Source organism: Eublepharis macularius, chromosome 3 (genome assembly GCF_028583425.1).
Source record: "Eublepharis macularius isolate TG4126 chromosome 3, MPM_Emac_v1.0, whole genome shotgun sequence".
Classification (NCBI taxonomy): Eukaryota; Metazoa; Chordata; class Lepidosauria; order Squamata; family Eublepharidae; genus Eublepharis; species Eublepharis macularius.
Genome location: NC_072792.1, coordinates 160,196,655 through 160,214,891, shown reverse-complemented (window position 1 = coordinate 160,214,891; position 18,237 = coordinate 160,196,655). Strand labels below are relative to the sequence as shown.

At 40.8% G+C, this 18,237-nt stretch overlaps 1 protein-coding gene across 1 annotated transcript in view; it reads left to right on the top strand.

Moving 5' to 3' along the window:
- The window catches only part of ATM (ATM serine/threonine kinase), a 65,863-nt gene that overhangs the window by 9,851 nt on the left and 37,775 nt on the right, over window positions 1-18,237 (top strand). The window contains exons 10-23 of the mRNA XM_054973215.1: window positions 39-410; window positions 1,547-1,741; window positions 2,035-2,130; window positions 3,344-3,566; window positions 6,317-6,442; window positions 8,476-8,601; window positions 9,515-9,604; window positions 11,063-11,228; window positions 12,097-12,296; window positions 13,145-13,227; window positions 13,314-13,469; window positions 16,808-16,883; window positions 16,964-17,097; window positions 18,084-18,204. Coding sequence (XP_054829190.1) covers window positions 39-410; window positions 1,547-1,741; window positions 2,035-2,130; window positions 3,344-3,566; window positions 6,317-6,442; window positions 8,476-8,601; window positions 9,515-9,604; window positions 11,063-11,228; window positions 12,097-12,296; window positions 13,145-13,227; window positions 13,314-13,469; window positions 16,808-16,883; window positions 16,964-17,097; window positions 18,084-18,204 — 2,164 coding nt within the window. The remainder of the gene's footprint in view (window positions 1-38; window positions 411-1,546; window positions 1,742-2,034; window positions 2,131-3,343; window positions 3,567-6,316; window positions 6,443-8,475; window positions 8,602-9,514; window positions 9,605-11,062; window positions 11,229-12,096; window positions 12,297-13,144; window positions 13,228-13,313; window positions 13,470-16,807; window positions 16,884-16,963; window positions 17,098-18,083; window positions 18,205-18,237) is intronic.

Below are 18,237 nucleotides of genomic sequence, written 5' to 3'. Positions count from 1 at the left end.
TTTATCCAAGTTTTACTATTTTTTTTAATATATTCAAGGTTGCAGATTACCATCCAGCTAGTATCGAAGTACCCTATGAGTCTTCCTTCTCATGAGCTGCCTTCCTTGCTCAACCTGCTGTATCAGTTACTACCTCAGCAACGTCGGGGGAAACGCTCACCTTATGTGTTAAGCTGTCTTAAAGAAGTTGCTTTGTGTCAGAGCAAAAAAATAGACCTGAAAACCGTACAGACGTTAGAGCTGCAGCGAACGTGGTCAAAAATTTGGTCCCTTGTTGTTCGTAGTCTTAATTTTCAGCAAACTGAAATGGAAAGTTTTGGGTTACTTGGAGTCATAATTCAAGAACACTTAGTAACAATTGACAGAGAAATTTGGAAGATATTTTCAGGAGCTGCATGCAAGCCTTCTAGGTAAAGTGGGATTTTTTTAAATACACCAGTCTTCATTGTCTAGTTAATACCATTTTGAAGTGTTGTGGTTTTTTGCACATACGCAGTGTTGTCATCATTATTTTCTGTAATTAATACGAGCATATTTGTTTGTTGCAGTCTTGGGAAGGGGCTGTGGCTCAGGGGTACAGCATCTGCTTGGCATGCAGAAGGTCCCAGATTCAATCCCTGGCATCTCCAGTTAAAAGGCTTAGGTGGGAGGTGATATGAAAGACATGAGACACTAGAGAGCCACTGCCAGTCTGAGTTGACAATACTGAACTTGGTGGACCAAAGGTGTGATTCAGTATAAGATAGCGTCATGTGTTCATGAATTGTTCAAGTTCTGGGAGTTCCATAATTTTGCTATCTAAATTCAGCTATACTGCATTTGAGGTCAAAAGGCTATTAATATTTTAAAGATTTTTTTAAAAGATTTTTTTAAGGCATTTACAAGTTGATCGCCTGTAATGTAATGCCTTCCCCCCCCCTCCCCCGCTTTTACAGGCACTTTTCATTCACAGCATGATCAGACAGTTTCTTAAAGAACAATTATTTTGCAAATTTAAAGTGTAGGATTAGGGATATAATTTGTGATATCTTTCATGTAAAAATACCACATTAGTAACACTGATCATCTTACTTATGTTTAAGAGAAGGCTGTAGGATCTTGTATGACTTCTTGTAATTCCTCCCCTGTTAGGTAGAAATACCCCAGCCCTGCCTCCATTGGATTTAAACATGTTTAAACGGTACATCTGCATGGATTTTAACAATGGTTAATGATAACCAAGTTTTGAAAACCCATTTCAAACATTCATTAGAATGGCAGTCCTGGTTAGTAAAGCCATTATTAAATATCAGAACAGATGCTATCCTTAAACATGGGGAAAGGGCAGAATGAAATTAATTCCAGATCCTTTGACATCCTGATCTCTGAATCATGGTTAAAAGATTGACTGTGTAATTCTAAGAACGCTGTCCTGGGAGTAAGACCCATCAAATAGAGCTAAGTAAGATTCTGAGTAGGACTGTTTAGGATTGGTCTCTCAAAAGTATTATTTCGCACATGACCTCTTGTATTCAAATGATAATCTTATGGGAATGATCTTTTGTAGTTCTGCAGCTCAGTGCTTGGCATTAGCAATGACAACTTTGGGAGTGCCAGAAACTTTGAACATTGGGATGGCACAAAATTATTGGGAAGGAAATGCAAGTTATACGTTAAAAGAAACAATAGTGAAGTGGCTTCTATTCTGCCATCTGGAGGAAGATATGGAAGACACTATGGAACTGCCTCCTATTCTGTGCAGGTAAATAACTTGAGAAATAAAACAACATGTACAGAATTTTTCATCTGTAAAAAGTAAAAATTCATCTTACATTGTTAGGCTTTATTTTAATTGCTTGGTTTTATGCATAGATAACGTGCTGTTACTCACTGGGAATATTAGCTTCATAGTGAGGTAGCAAGATTGAACATGTATTTGCAGCCTTTAAAAATTGCTCAGGACTTTAAATATATTTATAACTGCAATTTCTAGATAGAGATTAAAAGACATTGAAGAATCTCTGCTTCAGCTTACTTTTCCAAAATTCTTTACAGTGATTTTCCCAATTTGGTGTTGCAAAAAATCCTTGTAAGCCTGACGATGAAGAATTCTAGATCTGCATTAGAATTTTTCCAAAAATCTTCAAAATGGTATGTTTTAAAAATCAGCACGTGTGTTTCTGGAACTCAGAGGAAATACTTTTAAAACTTAAAAAAAATGATTCTGGAAATTTGGGGACCATCTGATTTGGGAGACCTGCTGCTTCAGAAAAGTTTTATGCAATCCAAAAGACCAGCATCCAAAGAACCACTCAATGAATGTTGTGTCCCAGGAGGCTTTTGATTTGAGTTTTTTTGCTCAAACGCTTCTCATGCTTCATGACAAACGATTTTTGAAATGAAAGGAACTAAAGATAACTTTTAACCTAATACATACAAGTCAACATTCTTTGCTTCCAGGATACTACTTATCTAAGATGACCATAGCAAGCCCGCTGGAAACTAAAACTTTCTCCATTATGAAATAATGGCACAACAAAATCTGGGAAATAGCACCAACTGCGATAACAACAATGTGATCCTAAACAGAATTACACCCTTCTAAGTCCATGGATATCGGTGTATTTAGAAGGGTATAACTTTGTTTAGGACTGCGCTGTGACTCACTGCACAGTGCAAAAACTTTTATCAGCCCCCCCTCCCCAGATTCTTTCATGAAGCAATTTACTTTTATGGCTTAGATGTGTGCTATTCACCACCAACAACAGAACCTTTGAAAGCCCAACAGGCATGGCCATTCAGCAAGCTTAAAAGTAGCTCTTTGGATTCCAGCTATAATTTCTGCATGAAGACGAACAAATTATTTAAGAGGAATATTATTTTCCTCTAACTGTTTATCTGGATCTCTTTTGAATATGGGATCTTAGCTGAGCACAGGTAGATAACATATTGTAAGTATGAGAGGGTGTGTGTGGCTCAGTGGAAAAGCCTCTGCTTTGCATGCAGAAGGTGCCAGGTTCAATCCCCAGCATCTCCAGCCAAAAATATCAAGTAGCAGATGATATGAAAGACCTCACCCTGAGAGTCCCTGGAGAGCTGCTTCCTGCCTGAGCAGACAGTATTGACCTTGATGGACCAAGATCTGATTTGGTATAAGGCAGCTTCATATGTGGTCATGCCTTAATGATTTTATTCTTTGTTAGAGAAGCAAGGAATTCAGGCTGGGTTTCCCACTTACGTAAATACATAGTAATTTGAGAATGTGTGTGCGGGTGTCTAAATAAAATTTGTTCTGTCTTTGGCAACAAGTATTGTAAATATAACAGTTAAAATATATCACAATTAATCTTTCTCTTTTTTAAAGTGTGCAACATTCACAAAATAAAGAAGACAGTCTTTCAGAAACAGAAGCATATTTCATACAAACAACTTTTGATGAAATTGATCTTTTCATAAATGCGGCAGATAATACATCCGCAAACAAACTGCCTCGTTCCAGATTGATTGTCAGTCAGAAACTGAGAGACGCCTTGGAGCATGATCTTTTACTGATGTCAGAACAGCTTCTTAATAGCATTTCCCTTGATGTAAGTTACAGTATTGAAGTCTGTGTTGCTGTTCACTTTTATTTACAGGTTGACTTGAAGTTTCAGGTGAGTCGCTGTGTTAGAATGCAATAGTAGAACAATATTCAAGCCCAGTAGCAACTTACTTACTTGCTTACTTATGTCATTTATAGTCCACCTTTCTCACTGAGACTCAAGGTGGATTATGAGATTATGAGATTAGTACAGTCAGTAACAAGTACATTTCAATACAGTATCAAGGACATTTCCATAAACAATGCCATAGGATAAATAGATACAGGTTTGAAAGACATAGTATTAGCAAGAATCCAATACAGAGTAGAAAAAATACTGAAGCAGAACATAATCAATTCAAGGACTAACATTAGACAACATGGAGCACTGGTGGTACATAGGAGTATTTAAAGCAGCAGATAATATGTAAGGCAATATAGTGATGAAGTCTATGGTCCTTAACTCATTAGTAGAGGTGTGCAATTCGGGTATATGATACCTGAAAAAAACCCGAAACAACCTGTTTCGGGTTGTTTCGGGTTCTCCCAAAACGTTTCAGAAAACCCGAAACATTTTGGGTAATCCGAAACAGCGATTTCCGAAAAGTTTCAGGTTGTTTCGGGTTTTTCAATGGGAAAATGCCTCCGTCTTCCCGGACGCCTGGGGGAGGCATTTTCCCACCGAATCAAGCCAAAATTGGTGGGGACCTTCCACTAACTCCTCTCTAACAACCCCCAAGTTTCAGACCGATTGGACTTTGGGGGGCCATGTTATGGCCCCCCAAACCAGGTCCCCCTATCCTCGCCTAAAAAAGGGAAACGTGAACATATTTTTAGCTTGCTGCTGCTAATCTTCTTCATTATTTCCTATGGGGAAAAAATGAAGAGGCAGGCTTGTCTTGCCAGGGGTGGCATTTTGCATGCAAAATGCCCCCCAACCCTCAGGGGCCCTTCTCCCACCTTTCCTCCCACCCCCCACCAAGGCTCAGCCTGCTCCCACTTGGGGGGGCATTTCATGGCCTCCCCAAGTAGGTGCTCTTTTCTCTACTACTTACAGCTGGGGGAGGCTTGTCTTGCCAGGGGTGGCATTTTGCATGCAGAATGCCCCCCAACCCTCAGGGGCCCTTCTCCCACCTCTACTCCCACCCCCCACCAAGGCTCAGCCAGCTCCCACTTGGGGGGGCATTTCATGGCCTCCCCAAGTAGGTGCTCTCAGCCCCCAAAGTCCACCCCCTACAGCCCCACACAAACCCAGTTGCCCCCCAGCTGCCACACACAGACCCAAATCCCCACATTAGCCCCTCACAGACCCAAATCCACCCCCAGCAGCCCCACACCCATAACCCCAGGAACAGGCTGGCAAAGGCCAGCCCTCTCCCTTTGTTCCCTATGCTGGGAACTTCTAAACTCTCTTTCCCTGGGCAATTCTGCACAGCCCAGGGGTGCCACAATGGTGGGCACACTTCTGAGTGCCAGCTGGTCCCTGTGAAAGAGCACCTGAACCACAGACACCCTCTCTCAAATTCCCCCACCACCTACAGAGATGGCTGGCCAGCCAGCCCCATTGTTCCCTATGATGGGAACCAACTGCACAACAAAGAATAAAACAAGAACAACACAAAATAAAGTTTTAAATTTTTTTTCTCCCTTCCAAAGTACAAGTAGGCAAAGCATTATGACACATTACACCAGCAGTCCCCCACACAGAAAAATAACACAACTCACTTAACATCAGAGAATCACAAAGCATGGGCATGGCAGCAGTATCTTACACAAAAATAACACAACTCACTTCACATTAAAGAATCACCCCAAAAAAATTGCTGTCAAAAGCACTTTATTTCTTTAACTGCTTTAGGTTACACAGTAGGAAGGCACAACAGGGCATGAAAGCAGTGTACTACACAAAAATAACACAACTCACTTCACATCAGAGAATCACCCAAACACAATTGCTGTCAAAAACAGTGAAGTGGGTTGTATTATTTTGTGTAGTACACTGCTATCATGCCCTGTTGTGCCCTCCTACTGTGTAACCTAAAGCAGTTAAAGAAATAAAGTGCTGTTGAAGTGAAGCTGAGTGAAGTGAAGTTGAGTGAAGCTGTTGTGGAGGAACATAGGGAAGGAGGCGGTCCCGTAGGTATGCTGGACCAAAGCCATGAAGAACTTTGTATGTAATAACTAATACCTTGAACTGAGCATGGTAACGGAAGGGTAGTCAGTGCAGCGACTAGGATAGGAGTGATGTTCATGCTTCTGCTCGCTCCTGATAACAGTCGAGCTGCAGCATTTTGTACTAATTGGAGCCTCCTTGTTAACTTAGATGGGAGGCCAGTGTATAGAGCATTACAGTAGTCAGACCTTGATGTTACCATAGCATGGATCCAAGTGGCCAGGTCAGCCATGTCAAGATAAGAAGCTATCTTCCCGGCTAGAGTGAGGTTGTAGAAACTTAAGACCAAATTAATTTTTCAGGGTATAAGGTTTTGCCAAATGTGCACACCGTATCTACTAGCTGTATCTAAAATTCATGAAATGGTCTTGAAGTTTAGTGGATTATTTTTAAAAATGGGAACTCTGGCCCTCAGGCTCATTGTGTAGTACTAATACAGTTTCTGTATGGAATAATTTCCCCATCCCTGCTTTAGTTTGGATACTGAAAAAAATTGTATTCAGCTTGGATCCTAACAGTATGTAACTATGAATTATAATGTAATACAAAGCTTATGATGTGTTTGTGTTGTTTATTTAACTAAGGCTATGCCTGCAGAAATCCTAGTGCGTTGTGCTAGTGTCTTGACTGGTGTTCTGGGCTGTTATTGCTATGCTGGCACACAGACAGAAGAGGAAGCATGCAAGTCAGAGCTTTTTTATAAAGCCAAGGTAGGATTTTGGGTTATTTGGCTGAAAAATGTGCTAAATCCATGATGACTAAACATTGGTGCTACAAACTGTGTACCATGGAAGAGGCAGCTGTAGGGCATATGATACGTGATAGGGAAATCTTGCAGTGGTGGTGGTTCTCTCCCACAGTTGACCCTCAGGCAATCTCAGGCTATTACAGTCTCTCATTTTAGTGGCTTCACTTTTCTTCTTATACCAGTCAATTAATGTCCCTCTTAACTCTATAAATTTTCACAAGTATATACATGGCCCTTTACCTTATGAAGTGAGCCAGGGAGAAGGAGTTAGAATTCTTCTGCCAAAAAAGCATTGAAATCACAGCAAGGGGCTCACAAGAGAGTCCACCTAGATACAGAGTTGATGGCAGTCTGATTAGGTAGATACCTGGGGGTTGGGGGCCAAGTAACCCCATAAGCAATGTTCCATTTGAAATTGTTGGATTAGATCCGATCCAAAATATCATTGTGTGCAGATGAAAGTGTGAAATTTGCCCCCCCAAACCCCGTATTCTCCCCTCTTTGACTCCTCCCAGGCTATTCCTAGGAATCCCCCATCTCCCAGTAGTGGCATTCTGGGGGCTAGCATGTGGGAGGAGTCAGGAAAGTCCGTAGAAATTTTAGGTAGGATCTAAGTCTGTCTCTTCCTCCATCTGAAATATCCCTTGGTTGGGTAAATCTCAAATTCAAAGCAAAGGGAGGGGAACGGTCTGAGTCAAACAATGGAAACAAGAATGGATAAACCACAAGGACCGTGAATATATCAGTTTTTATGTCTCTTTGTATCCAATAAGCGAAGTTTTTTCACATCAGCCTCTTCCTTATTTGAATTTAAGAACCTGTCCCCTTAAATTTGACGATGCGGGGGAATGGACCAAACAGGCTTGTTACTTTAAATGGGTAATTAACGCAGCGGCTCCCTCACCGACAGAGAAATACTTCTAGAGATACTGCTGAAGTTAGAAATAGAAATTACAAGAATTCCAGAAAAATACGTCTGTATTGGTGAGTTGTTGGTTTGTTTTGGGGCATCATTAATTAGGATAATGATTGCCATGTATGTTGTTTGCAAACAAAATGGCTGGGCATCTTCTATGACTTAGAAAAATGATTGTTTTGTGTGTTAATTACAAAAATTGTTTTTTGAAAGCAAGATTTAGGTATTGTATTTAGGAAAGCAAGATTTACATATGTATTGCATTGTATATTATTTTCAGATACATTTGAGGCTTTTGAAGAAGCGTGTTGCAGCGAAATGGGAGATTATTTATAGCCGGCAAACCCGTTGCCACCTCCCACCGGGAGTTGCTGGTTGTTTTAAGCACCCCGGTAACGGCATATTTCATCTCTGACGTACTGAAAAATGGTTTTGTTATTTGTGAGAAAACTTCGCTTATTGGATACAAAGAGACATAAACATTGATATATTCACGGTCCTTGTGGTTTATCCATTCTTGTTTCCATTAAATCTCAAATTAGACAAGGCTAGAGTTAGCTGTGTCCGTCTGCAGAAAAAAATTCTGAAAGCAAAAGTTGCGTAATACCTGTTTATTCTCATTAAGCCAAAATATCAGAAAACTTTCAAGCATGCATGTGCTTCACTGGGCTGGATATAGAGTACAAAACCCAGTCTTTTTTCAGTGTGAAGGCTTGTTTTGTACCCAATATCGTCTCATTCAATTAATTCCTCAGTACCTCCTGGGCCCCTTGCTAAGTCTCTACAGGCTGCTTTCCGTCATGCCCTTGAAACACCTTGAAAGTAACCCCTCTCCTTTCTCAATACTGAACATCCAGCCTGATGAAGAGTTCTGGAGAACTTGAAGACTTACTCATTGTTTTGGTGATACCTAAATAAATAGTATTTCACAACTTTTGTTTTTAATTTAACTTGGTTAATCATCTTAACTAAATTTAAATGTGGTTTGCTTTGCTTGGGTAAAATTGAATCTATGTAAAGTTTAAATATGTGAGTGAAAGACAGTTTCTTAATACTTTGTTTTCTTTCTCGTTGAGTAGTCTCTTATGCATTATGTAGGAGAGAGCATTTCTCAGTCCAAAAGCAAGCTAAATGAAGACTCTAGGATTCTCTCTCTGAAGAGTTTAATCGTACAATGTACTAGTTGCTTATGTAACTGTACCCAGGTAAGACATTTGATGGATTTCTAGACCAGTCCACAACTTAGTGAAATTGAAACTGTTGTAGTGAGGCCTGTTAAGGTCCCATCTGAAAACACAATTTGTCTGTAATCATATATGTGGCCATGAATATCCATACTTTGAGGAACAGCGCAGAGGCCAGAATGAATGTTGCGCATTTCTGTAATTTCTTGCAAATGGTTTCTTCACAGCTAATGATATGTAAAAATATGAGGGTGACATTTTGAGCTTCAGTTTGTGAAATTCCATTGAAATTAATAGGATTGAAGCAGCCTAGCTATGTGCTGAATTAAGCCTAACAGATTAAAAAAAAATTAGCCTCAGCTTTTAAGGCAGCAGTTCCTTCTAGTATATTTATTTTATTTCCTTCATTCACAGCTCACCTTCTTCCCCAATGGGGACCCAAAATGGCTTGCATAGATCTCATGTCCTCCATTTTATCCTCACAACAACTCTGTAAGGTGGGTTAGGCTGAGAGAGAGAAAGAGAGATGACCCAAGGTCACCCATCAAGCTTCCATGGCAGGTTGGGGATTTGAACCTGGATGTCTTAGGTCCTACTCAGACTCTAACCACGGCACAAATGATTGGAATAGACGTTTTAAATTTGATAATATTTGCAATCTGTATCAATTTCTACTTTTACTTGGTAGTTTTGTGTCCTGCGTAGAAGAAAGTGAATTAACAATGAACTGTTTACGAATGCAGAGTCATGGAGTGAACATAAGCATTATCAATTCAGTAGCAGTATTTCTGCTGATCTATTAAACAGAGAGGCCTTTTGCAATATGACTTCAGACTCTGTCCTTTGGTATTTGCTGCCCTACTTCACAAAGTAAGAGAGACAGGTTCTTTGGGACTGCTTTGTTAATCAGAGTATCTTTGGGGACTTTTTACAGAACAGCCCAAGAAAGATCCTGTCTGCTTTTTTCTTGAATTTGTTAACATCAAAGATGATGAATGATCTTGCAGATATTTGCAAACATCTGGTAAGTAATCACTGTAGGTATTGATTTCTTTCTCATCAAAGATTGTGCTTGTTTATTGTCCACATGAGATAAATATATTGTACTTTAAAGACTTAAGCTGGGTTTAGTCTTCCCGGTGTTAGTTAAGAATGAAAAATTCAGTCAAACTGATTTTCTATGCGCAGGCTGTAATTTGTTTTTAAAAACCACTATGACATGCCATATCTCAAAAAGTGGTCACCCGCATCCTACTTTGCTCTTTTTTCTCCTGTTACTACTATGTTCTGCCTGTACCCACACACCCATCTCTCACTTCTCCAAATATGAAGTGGAATAGCTGCTGATAGCCTTCACTCAGTTATCTGATCGGGTATCACAGGCTTCCGTCCCAAGACCATTTTCCTATGAGTAACTCCTACTGAATAAAATGGGACTTATTTCTGAGTAGACCTGCTTAGGGTTGTTCTCATAGCATCAAGATGAGTTTCCAAGGGGCCAGGAGCTCTTAAAGCAGAAGGGTGAATGCTGTGCACAGATTGGGATGTTAACACCCAGTCTCTGGAACTGTGTGTACACACAGCAACAGCAGTTGACCATGGGTCCAGTAGCACCTTAATGAACAATGGTCTTTTTAAAGTGCTTTTGGACCTAAATCTAGCACCAGTTGTATTTGCCAAGTCAGTGTTCTTCAGGATTGTTACATTGGAGCAGAATAGGAGTGGAATCACAAATTGCAAATCTGTTCTAAACTATGACCATGGCATGATCTAACCACATCTGCAATGCAGCAAAATTAATACCATATAAGTGTCGTCATGTTGCTTAAGTACCGATTACTGCATTTGTTTAAATCTTTATGAACAGCTCAAGATGGTCTTGTTGCTAATCCTGGTTTGTTTGCACATTTACCAGGAGATTCTGAGACCAATCTTAAGCAGGTCTGCTTTAGAATCCTGCTCAGGTCTATTCAGCGGGCCTTACTTCCGGAAGTGTTTTTATGTTTGCACTGTAAAATATTATAGAACGTAATCTATAATAGTTTCCATTCTCATTCATACAATGAAAGATAAGAAAATATCATTATACTATAATGTTGGCTTCTGGGATTAATAAAGACACATACTGGTGTGGACTTCAAAAGCTATGAATTGTCACTTGCAGAATATAAGAAGAGAGTTGAGGTCACCTGGGGATTACCCATTGGGACTTTTTTTAGCTACATGACTTGCTTGAATTATAAGGCAAGAGAGAAGGCCTTCCCCAGCAGGGGTCCTAGTTCTGTGGTATCCTGCCAACATCAGATGCACACTTTCAGCAACCAGGGATGATGCTTTCCTGGTTTGTATATAGATTGCTGCTGGTTTTTTGCCATTGGAATCAGGAGTGTGAGTTGCAAGGGTCTTTAGCTTCTTATAAGACGCTATGATTCCGTTGTAAGAAAAGAAGAATGAAAGAATTCGAAAATCATATTTCTGTTAGATGGTTTTTACTGGGAAGCCAAGTGAAGCTGGAGACGTGGATTTAATGGAAGATGATGCTGAAGGGAGCAGAATGGATGGAGAAAAGTCAGTCTTGGACTTATTTGATGACCGTTCTGCTGATGCTGCTGACGTAAATGAGGCTGGGGAATTGCAGATTTTGACAGGTATTTTGATCTGACCCATACATACATTTATATTATTTTATAAAATCACTTCTGAGTCTATTTTAAGTATATATTTGTCATCTTTCAACATTAATGTAAGGAAATGATAAAACAGCCATCAGTAAAATAAAATTACAGAAACACAACTTAATTCTTAAGGCCTTGGAGAATGAGGAAGTCTTGACCTCATACCCAAATGGTGATCCTTAGTGGCCTATGAATCTGCCTGAGGAGGGTGCCAACACTGAAAAGGCCCTTTCTCCGGTCATTAGGGACTAATTCTTGAGAGTGGAGGTACCCACAGAAAGGGATACTATCTGAAACAGATAGTAAACAGTTCAGATTTTTTATGGGGAAAAGTGGTACTTCAAATACTCACTACTAGCACTAAACACTTTAGTCTTATATATCACAACCAACTATTTGAGTCCTTGAATTGGATTCCTCCTGAAACCCAGCAAGATTAAAAGTGCTGTGATACCTTGGTTTAAATTTGAATTTTTGGATCATCGTCATGTGAATAGTTTTGGCACAGGCTAATGAATAATTCTTCAAAAGATTAAATTGCTGGCAGAAAACATAATAATGTAAATTGTTTAAAAAACAGAAATTGAGGTGTTTTTCTCACCGCCAAAGGCACACAATTTTTAGCATGGCTGGCATTAGGCACGAGTTTCTTTGGGGCCAGTATTGTCACTCCAGAGTTACTCTTCTCTATACGTGGCAGCTGCAGTATGGAGGAGGCGCAGATCTTGAACAATCTGATGACGTGTATAACAGCTGAAATTGTAACTCCCCTGCATGTCCCCTGCATGCTTGAAGATGTGGGTCTCTCTTTTTCTTGACCATGGTAAAACTTCCTTTGCAGGTGCTATAAGCCCATTGTCAGAAGAACATCTCACTAAGCAGGATTTGCTGCTGCTTGATATTGTCAAATTCTTGTGTATAGCTGTTACAGCAGCCCCAGTACAAACTGTTTGCTTTAGACCTTCTGAAATTCAGAGGAAACTCTTAATGTTAATTGATGGAAGTGCATTTGATCTTGTTAAACCACTGCACCTGCAGATGGTGAGTATGGTAATGGGAAAGGGTTCTGTTTAGCTTATCTGTATTGTTGCAGCACATCACATGAAGTGACTTTTATCTTGAGTTCACCGTTTTAAGCAAGACCGTTTCCTGGATGAACATGAACGTTTAAAATGATGTAGGCATTTTGTAAATGTTCCTACAGCTTTGTGCTAAATAACTAATAGTGAAATCCTAAGCAGAGTTACTCCAGTCTAAGCCCATTGAAATTAGTGGGCTTATCCTGGGGTAACTCTGCTTAGGATTTCATTGAAAATTACTAATCACTGAACAAGAATTGTCTTCAGTACATTGGGAATAGTTGGCAGATGTCTGATTGGCAAATAGTTTTTAATATCCTGTGCCAGGGCCCCCAATTTGGTGCCCAAGGCACTCACCAAGTGTTTTTAGAAAGTGGGTGGGGACTAGGTGGGGATGCTTGATTGACCACTGGAGATCCAATTGGCTGGGCAGATTAAAATAACAATGTTTTGGCAACAGCTGCCACCACAGCGTTCGTTCTAATTTATCTTTCTTCTGTTTCCCAGTATATTTTTTAAATTACTCCTTTTCTCCCCTGCATTTGGGCTTCTGCTGTGTGTGGCTCTGCCTCTTGTGGCAGCCATTTTGTAATTGTACCCAGTATCCTGTGTCAGAATTCCAAAGGTGCCTACATCATAGTCTCGAAAAAGTTGGGACCCCATCCTGCACTAACATTAAAATAATTGCAAATCTAACATTTATAACCTAGTGTACAACCCCCTTTTATTTTTAAAGGTAGATGATATAAGAGTAGCTCTATGCCTAAATGAACAAACACATTAATTTTTTTAAATTATTCTTTATACTAGTACTTACTCTTGTTGAAGGAACTCCCTAATGAAGAAAATCCATTGCCAGAAGATCATGTTATCTTACTTCTCAAGCCCCTTTCGTAAGAAAATAATTTTATTTAATAAAACAACAGTAATTAATATTTTCCAAATACATTTAATCATACTCTCTTCCCTTCTCTTTCAGGGATGTGTGTTCCTTTTACCGTCGAGATCAAGAAGTTTGTTCAGCAATTCTCAGTAATCTCCTTCCTGTGGTGGCTGCTTTGGATACTTCCAGAAAAAATACTGATGACCTAAGTGAAGCTCAAGGACAATTTTTAACTGTTGTTGGAGCATTTTGGTATGTTAAACCAATTTCCAGTTGCAGTGCATTTAATGTCTATAAATATGACAATTGGAGTCATTACTATTCTACACTAAGGGCTGGATTCAACAATGAGTAGAAGGTGCTAATGTGTATGAATCTTTACCATGTTCTCCCCCACCCCTCCACAGCAATCCCTTCCAATCCCAGAAAGATTGGCTTTCCCGGGTTGCAGAACTCGTGTTGTCAGGGGCCTATTGGGTTCTGTGCAGTGGCAGGAGGTGGACTGCTCTGCAGCCCTCTCTGCTAGTTTTGCTCAACACTTTGCAGGTAAAATCTCTCATATCCATTCTGACTTGTACTCTGCATTAGCAGTGACAGGATCAGATGGTCCGAGGATGCTTATTTCTCCACATGTGTGGGATACCTTTTTGCTTATTCAATCTGAGGATGTGAATAGGATTCTTGGACGCTTGAAACCCACCACCCGCTTTAACAACCCTTGTTCCTTCTGGCTGCTTAAATCTGCCAGGGAGGTGCTGGTGGACTGGACATAGTAAAAGCCTCCCAGGGGGAGAGAGAGAGAGAGAGAGAGAGAGAGAGTTTGGTCACCCCTGCTTTGAAGCAGGCAGTTGTTGCATCCGTTCTTCAAAGAAACCTACTCCGGGTTCAGCAGATTTGAATAATGACCATCCAGTCTCACATGTTCCATTATTGAGCAAGGCGATTGAACGATGGTGGCTGGGCAACTTCAGGGTTTTCTGAATGAAGCTGATTGTTTGGATCCCTTCCAGCCTGCTTTCAGGCCTAGTAATAGGACTGAAACAGCCTTGGTCGGCCTGGCGGATGACCTGCACTGGGAGATGGACAAGGGAGTGTGACCCTGTTAATTCTCCTAGGCCTCTTGGTGGCTTTTGATAACATAGATCATGGTATCCTTCTGGACCACCTTTTAGAGCTGAGATTGGGAGGTACTGTTCTGTGACGGTTTAATTTCTACATCAGAGGTGGATCTCAGAGTCTGAAGCTGAGGGGCTGCTCAGCCGTTTGGCCTCTGGTCTGTAGGGTCTTGGAAGTCTTCATCTTGTCCTCCATGCTTTTTTAAATCTACATAAACCCTCCGGGAGAGGCCATGTGGAGATTTGGGCTGAGATGCTACTAATATGCGGATGACTCCCTGCTCCCTCCTGTGTTTCCAGCAGATTCCATGGAAGCTGTGGAAACCGTGAACAGGTGCCCAGAGGACGTTTTGAGACAGATGAGGGCTAACAAACTGAAACTTAATCCCAACAAAATGGAGATGTTGGTTGGGGGAAGATTAGACCTAAAAAATGGGATATCTCCTGTTCTGGATGGGGTCGTACTCCCCCGAAAATAACAAGTTTATAGCTTGGGGGTGCTGCTCGTCCTGAGCCTCCCATTGGTTAAACAGGTGGTGGCGGCGGCCAGGGACACCTTTCGCCATGTTCAGCCATTCCTGGGCAGGAAAGATCTTGCCACTGTAGTGCATGCCCTCTTAACCTCTAGATTAGATTACTGTAATGTGCTCTACATGGAGCTGTCCCTGAAGACTGTCCAGAAGTTATTGTTTGCACAGAACCACAGTTGGTACATAATGCTGCAGCCAGAATGTTGACTGCAGTGGGTCATAGGGACCATATCACTCCAGTTTTGTTCTGTCTACACTGGCTCCCAATTAGCTTCTGGGTCCGATTCAAAGTGCTGGTATTGACCTTTAAAGTCCTATACTGCTTGGGGCCAGCATAGCTGAAGAACTTACTTACATATGAACCTACCCAACCACTTCATTCATCTTCAGAGGCACTTATTTGAGTGCCCTGGCAGTTTGAGATTAGAAGACTGGCAACCTGGGGAAGGGCCTTTTTAGTGATGGTGCCAAAACTTTGGATCTCCCTTCCCATGGAGATTAATCTGTTTCCCTCTATCACTGTATTCTTCCAGCAGGTAAAGACTTTTTTTGTTTTACTAGGCATTTCCCCACTAATTTTTATTAGCCCTTCTCCATTTTTACACATTTTAATGCTTTTTTAAAATGTTTATTTTATGTTTTATTTTATTGTTTTAAACCTTGTGTGGTTGTTTTAAATGCTTTTTAATGTCTGAAATGTTTTAATATTTCAGGGTTTGAAATGTAGGTCAGGGTGGTGTTTTGAGAAGGGAGAAAGGGAATAAATTGCTTTATGCTCACAGCCTGTCACAGTTTATCATATCTTAGAATGATGGGTGAAATTAGGGTTGGGAAATCTGTGTTTCAAGATGCTCATTCTCTAACCCTAATCCCTCTCAGGCCTAACACTCCACACAGCACAGGGAAGGAGAAATAAAATATCCCTTCCTCCTTTGGTTATATAGATTTAGGATTATATGAACAGCTGCCTACTGACCTAGCCCTGCATTTCTCCAGTCAGTAGGACAGAGTAATTGTGCTTTAGCACTAGACTATTGAGGTTCAGTATTCTCCTATTCATTACTATTAACTTTGTAGCTCATTTGTGGCACTTCATACCACAGAGAGTCAGTGTGGCGTAGAGAGCCAGCATGGCATAGTGGTTACAGTGTCGGACTAGGATCTGGGAGGCCCAGGTCGGAATCCCCACTCTGCTGTGGAAGCTTGTGGAGTGATCTTGGGTCAGTCACATACTCTTAGCCTAACCTACCGTACGAAGTTGTTGTGAGGATAAAATGGAGGAGAGGAGAACGATGTGAGCCCCTTTGGGTCCCCACTGGGGAGAAAGATGGGATATAAAATAAGACATTACTGGGGTGTTGACAGCTCATTGACATGGATCCAGCCATTGCCTTCTGCATAGTGAGGAGTCTTCCTTTGTTGGATGGAACCTTGCTCTGATGGTGCCCGGATCTTTCTTCCAGGTGAAAACTCCTCACTTAGTGACCAGATCCTGCCTAAAATTTCTTTGGATGGAGGGATTTCTATCTGTGAAAGTGTGACTTCTCTGCCTGGCGCCTCCTATTACAGCCCAAATGCCCCCCTCTACCCTAAGTTGACCCTGAGGGATGGGAGATCCCTCGGAATAGCTGCAGGGGAGGGTCACGGGTCTACTGCTAGAGGGGGGAGAATTGGCAGAATTCACAAACACCCCTTTGTGCATATGGAAATTTGAGGGAGGATTCAGCTGCTGCTAAAAAAATGATTCCCAGAAAATTAAATGAAAGTCTGTTATGTTTATTATACCAGTTATTAATGCACTGTCCTTGAATCTTTGCATGACCTAAAGATGCAAAAAAGTTCTTTTGTAACATGCCAAAAAAATCACATAGCATAAAACTGGAACTAGTAATAGAAGTTTTTTCCTCACTTTCCTAATTTAGTACTTAAATACTGTCTGTTCCAGGCAATTGTCAGATAAAGGGAAATGCACAGTTCCGTTAAGAATAGCATTAGTGAAATGCATGAAAGCCATACTTCAGGTAAGTCAAGTTTCAGCAACATTGATCAAAAAATGTTTCTCACATTTTTATGGAACTTAGAAAACTGCCTTTTTTTTCAGGCTGATCCTCACTCAAAGTGGGCCTTGCTAGATGTAAAAGGCGAAGAAAGTCTTCCTGTGCGTGATGCTTTCCCCCAGTTCCTTGCTGATAGCAGTTTTCAAGTTTGTATGGTTGCAGCTAAGTCAATAACCAGGTATATCTTACAGGTTTATTTTAGTGATCTGAATATCATCTGAAGATAATTAATTGGTCATTACAAATTGCCTGGCATTTTCCCCTACAACTGAAAGAGGTACAAGTAGAAGAAAACACATGAAGATTCATAATGAAGGAGTTTCTGTACAAAAATGCTATCATCTCTTGTACTTCCTTGCTAAGTGAGCAGGAGAGTCCAGTTCCACTAGTAAAATCCCCAGGGTTCAATCTTGCATACAGCTAGCAGAATGCATAGGCAGAGACTGCTCTTTCTTGCCTTCCCCTTCCCCCAGCAGCTCTCTGCAAGCCCCGGAAAGGTGATTTTGGGCGTTGGGAGATGCTTGTAGAAAAAACCTCAAGCAGTAGGGGCAGCTGTAGTAAGGGACAGGGAGTTGTCCACATCTGTCTTTCATGTCAGCTGTGCCTCTTGTGCTAATAGAAGAGCAATTGTGCCTGCTTCTTCCTTCTTGCCATCACTACAGCTGCACATGTTTGTGGTGTTTTGTCTATGTGGGTCCAGACCCCTCTGCATTGCCTTTTCAGTGTTCACAGATCATCTGCTGGGGAAAGGAGGAAGGTGGGGAAAATTTGCCATCTCTAACATCTGCTATGCATAGGATGGAGTCCCAAGTTTAAAATTCAGGGAGAACCTAAGGAGGGCAGGGATGAAGATGGATCTAGAAACAATTAAACCCTCCTGCATGGTATAATGAGACAAATGTGTATATTTGCTTTCTCTGTCTTGTTCTGCAAGTTGATCTTTATTGGGAAGTACTTGATTTTCACCCATTTGTGTTTATGACTCCATCTTTATCATCTTGGACAGAGGCAAGGGTTGCTCAGTCATAAAAATATCTTAGGGGAGGGGGCAGGAACATCAGAGAAGCACTCAGACTGAAAAATTACAAAACTGTTTCCTTGATAAAACAAAGTGAACCTGCACAGTATTCTAACCAATTTACTGCCTGTTTGGGTTATTATAAGTTTGTTTCAAGATGTGAAACTGAGAGATTCGACTGGCTTACTGGAAGCTCTTCCTTTGAAGCTCCAACAAAAGGCTTTTGAACAATTGTACATCAGTGTTCAAGAAGGAACAAAGAAACTGGTAATATAATTTGTTATTAAACATGCATATAGA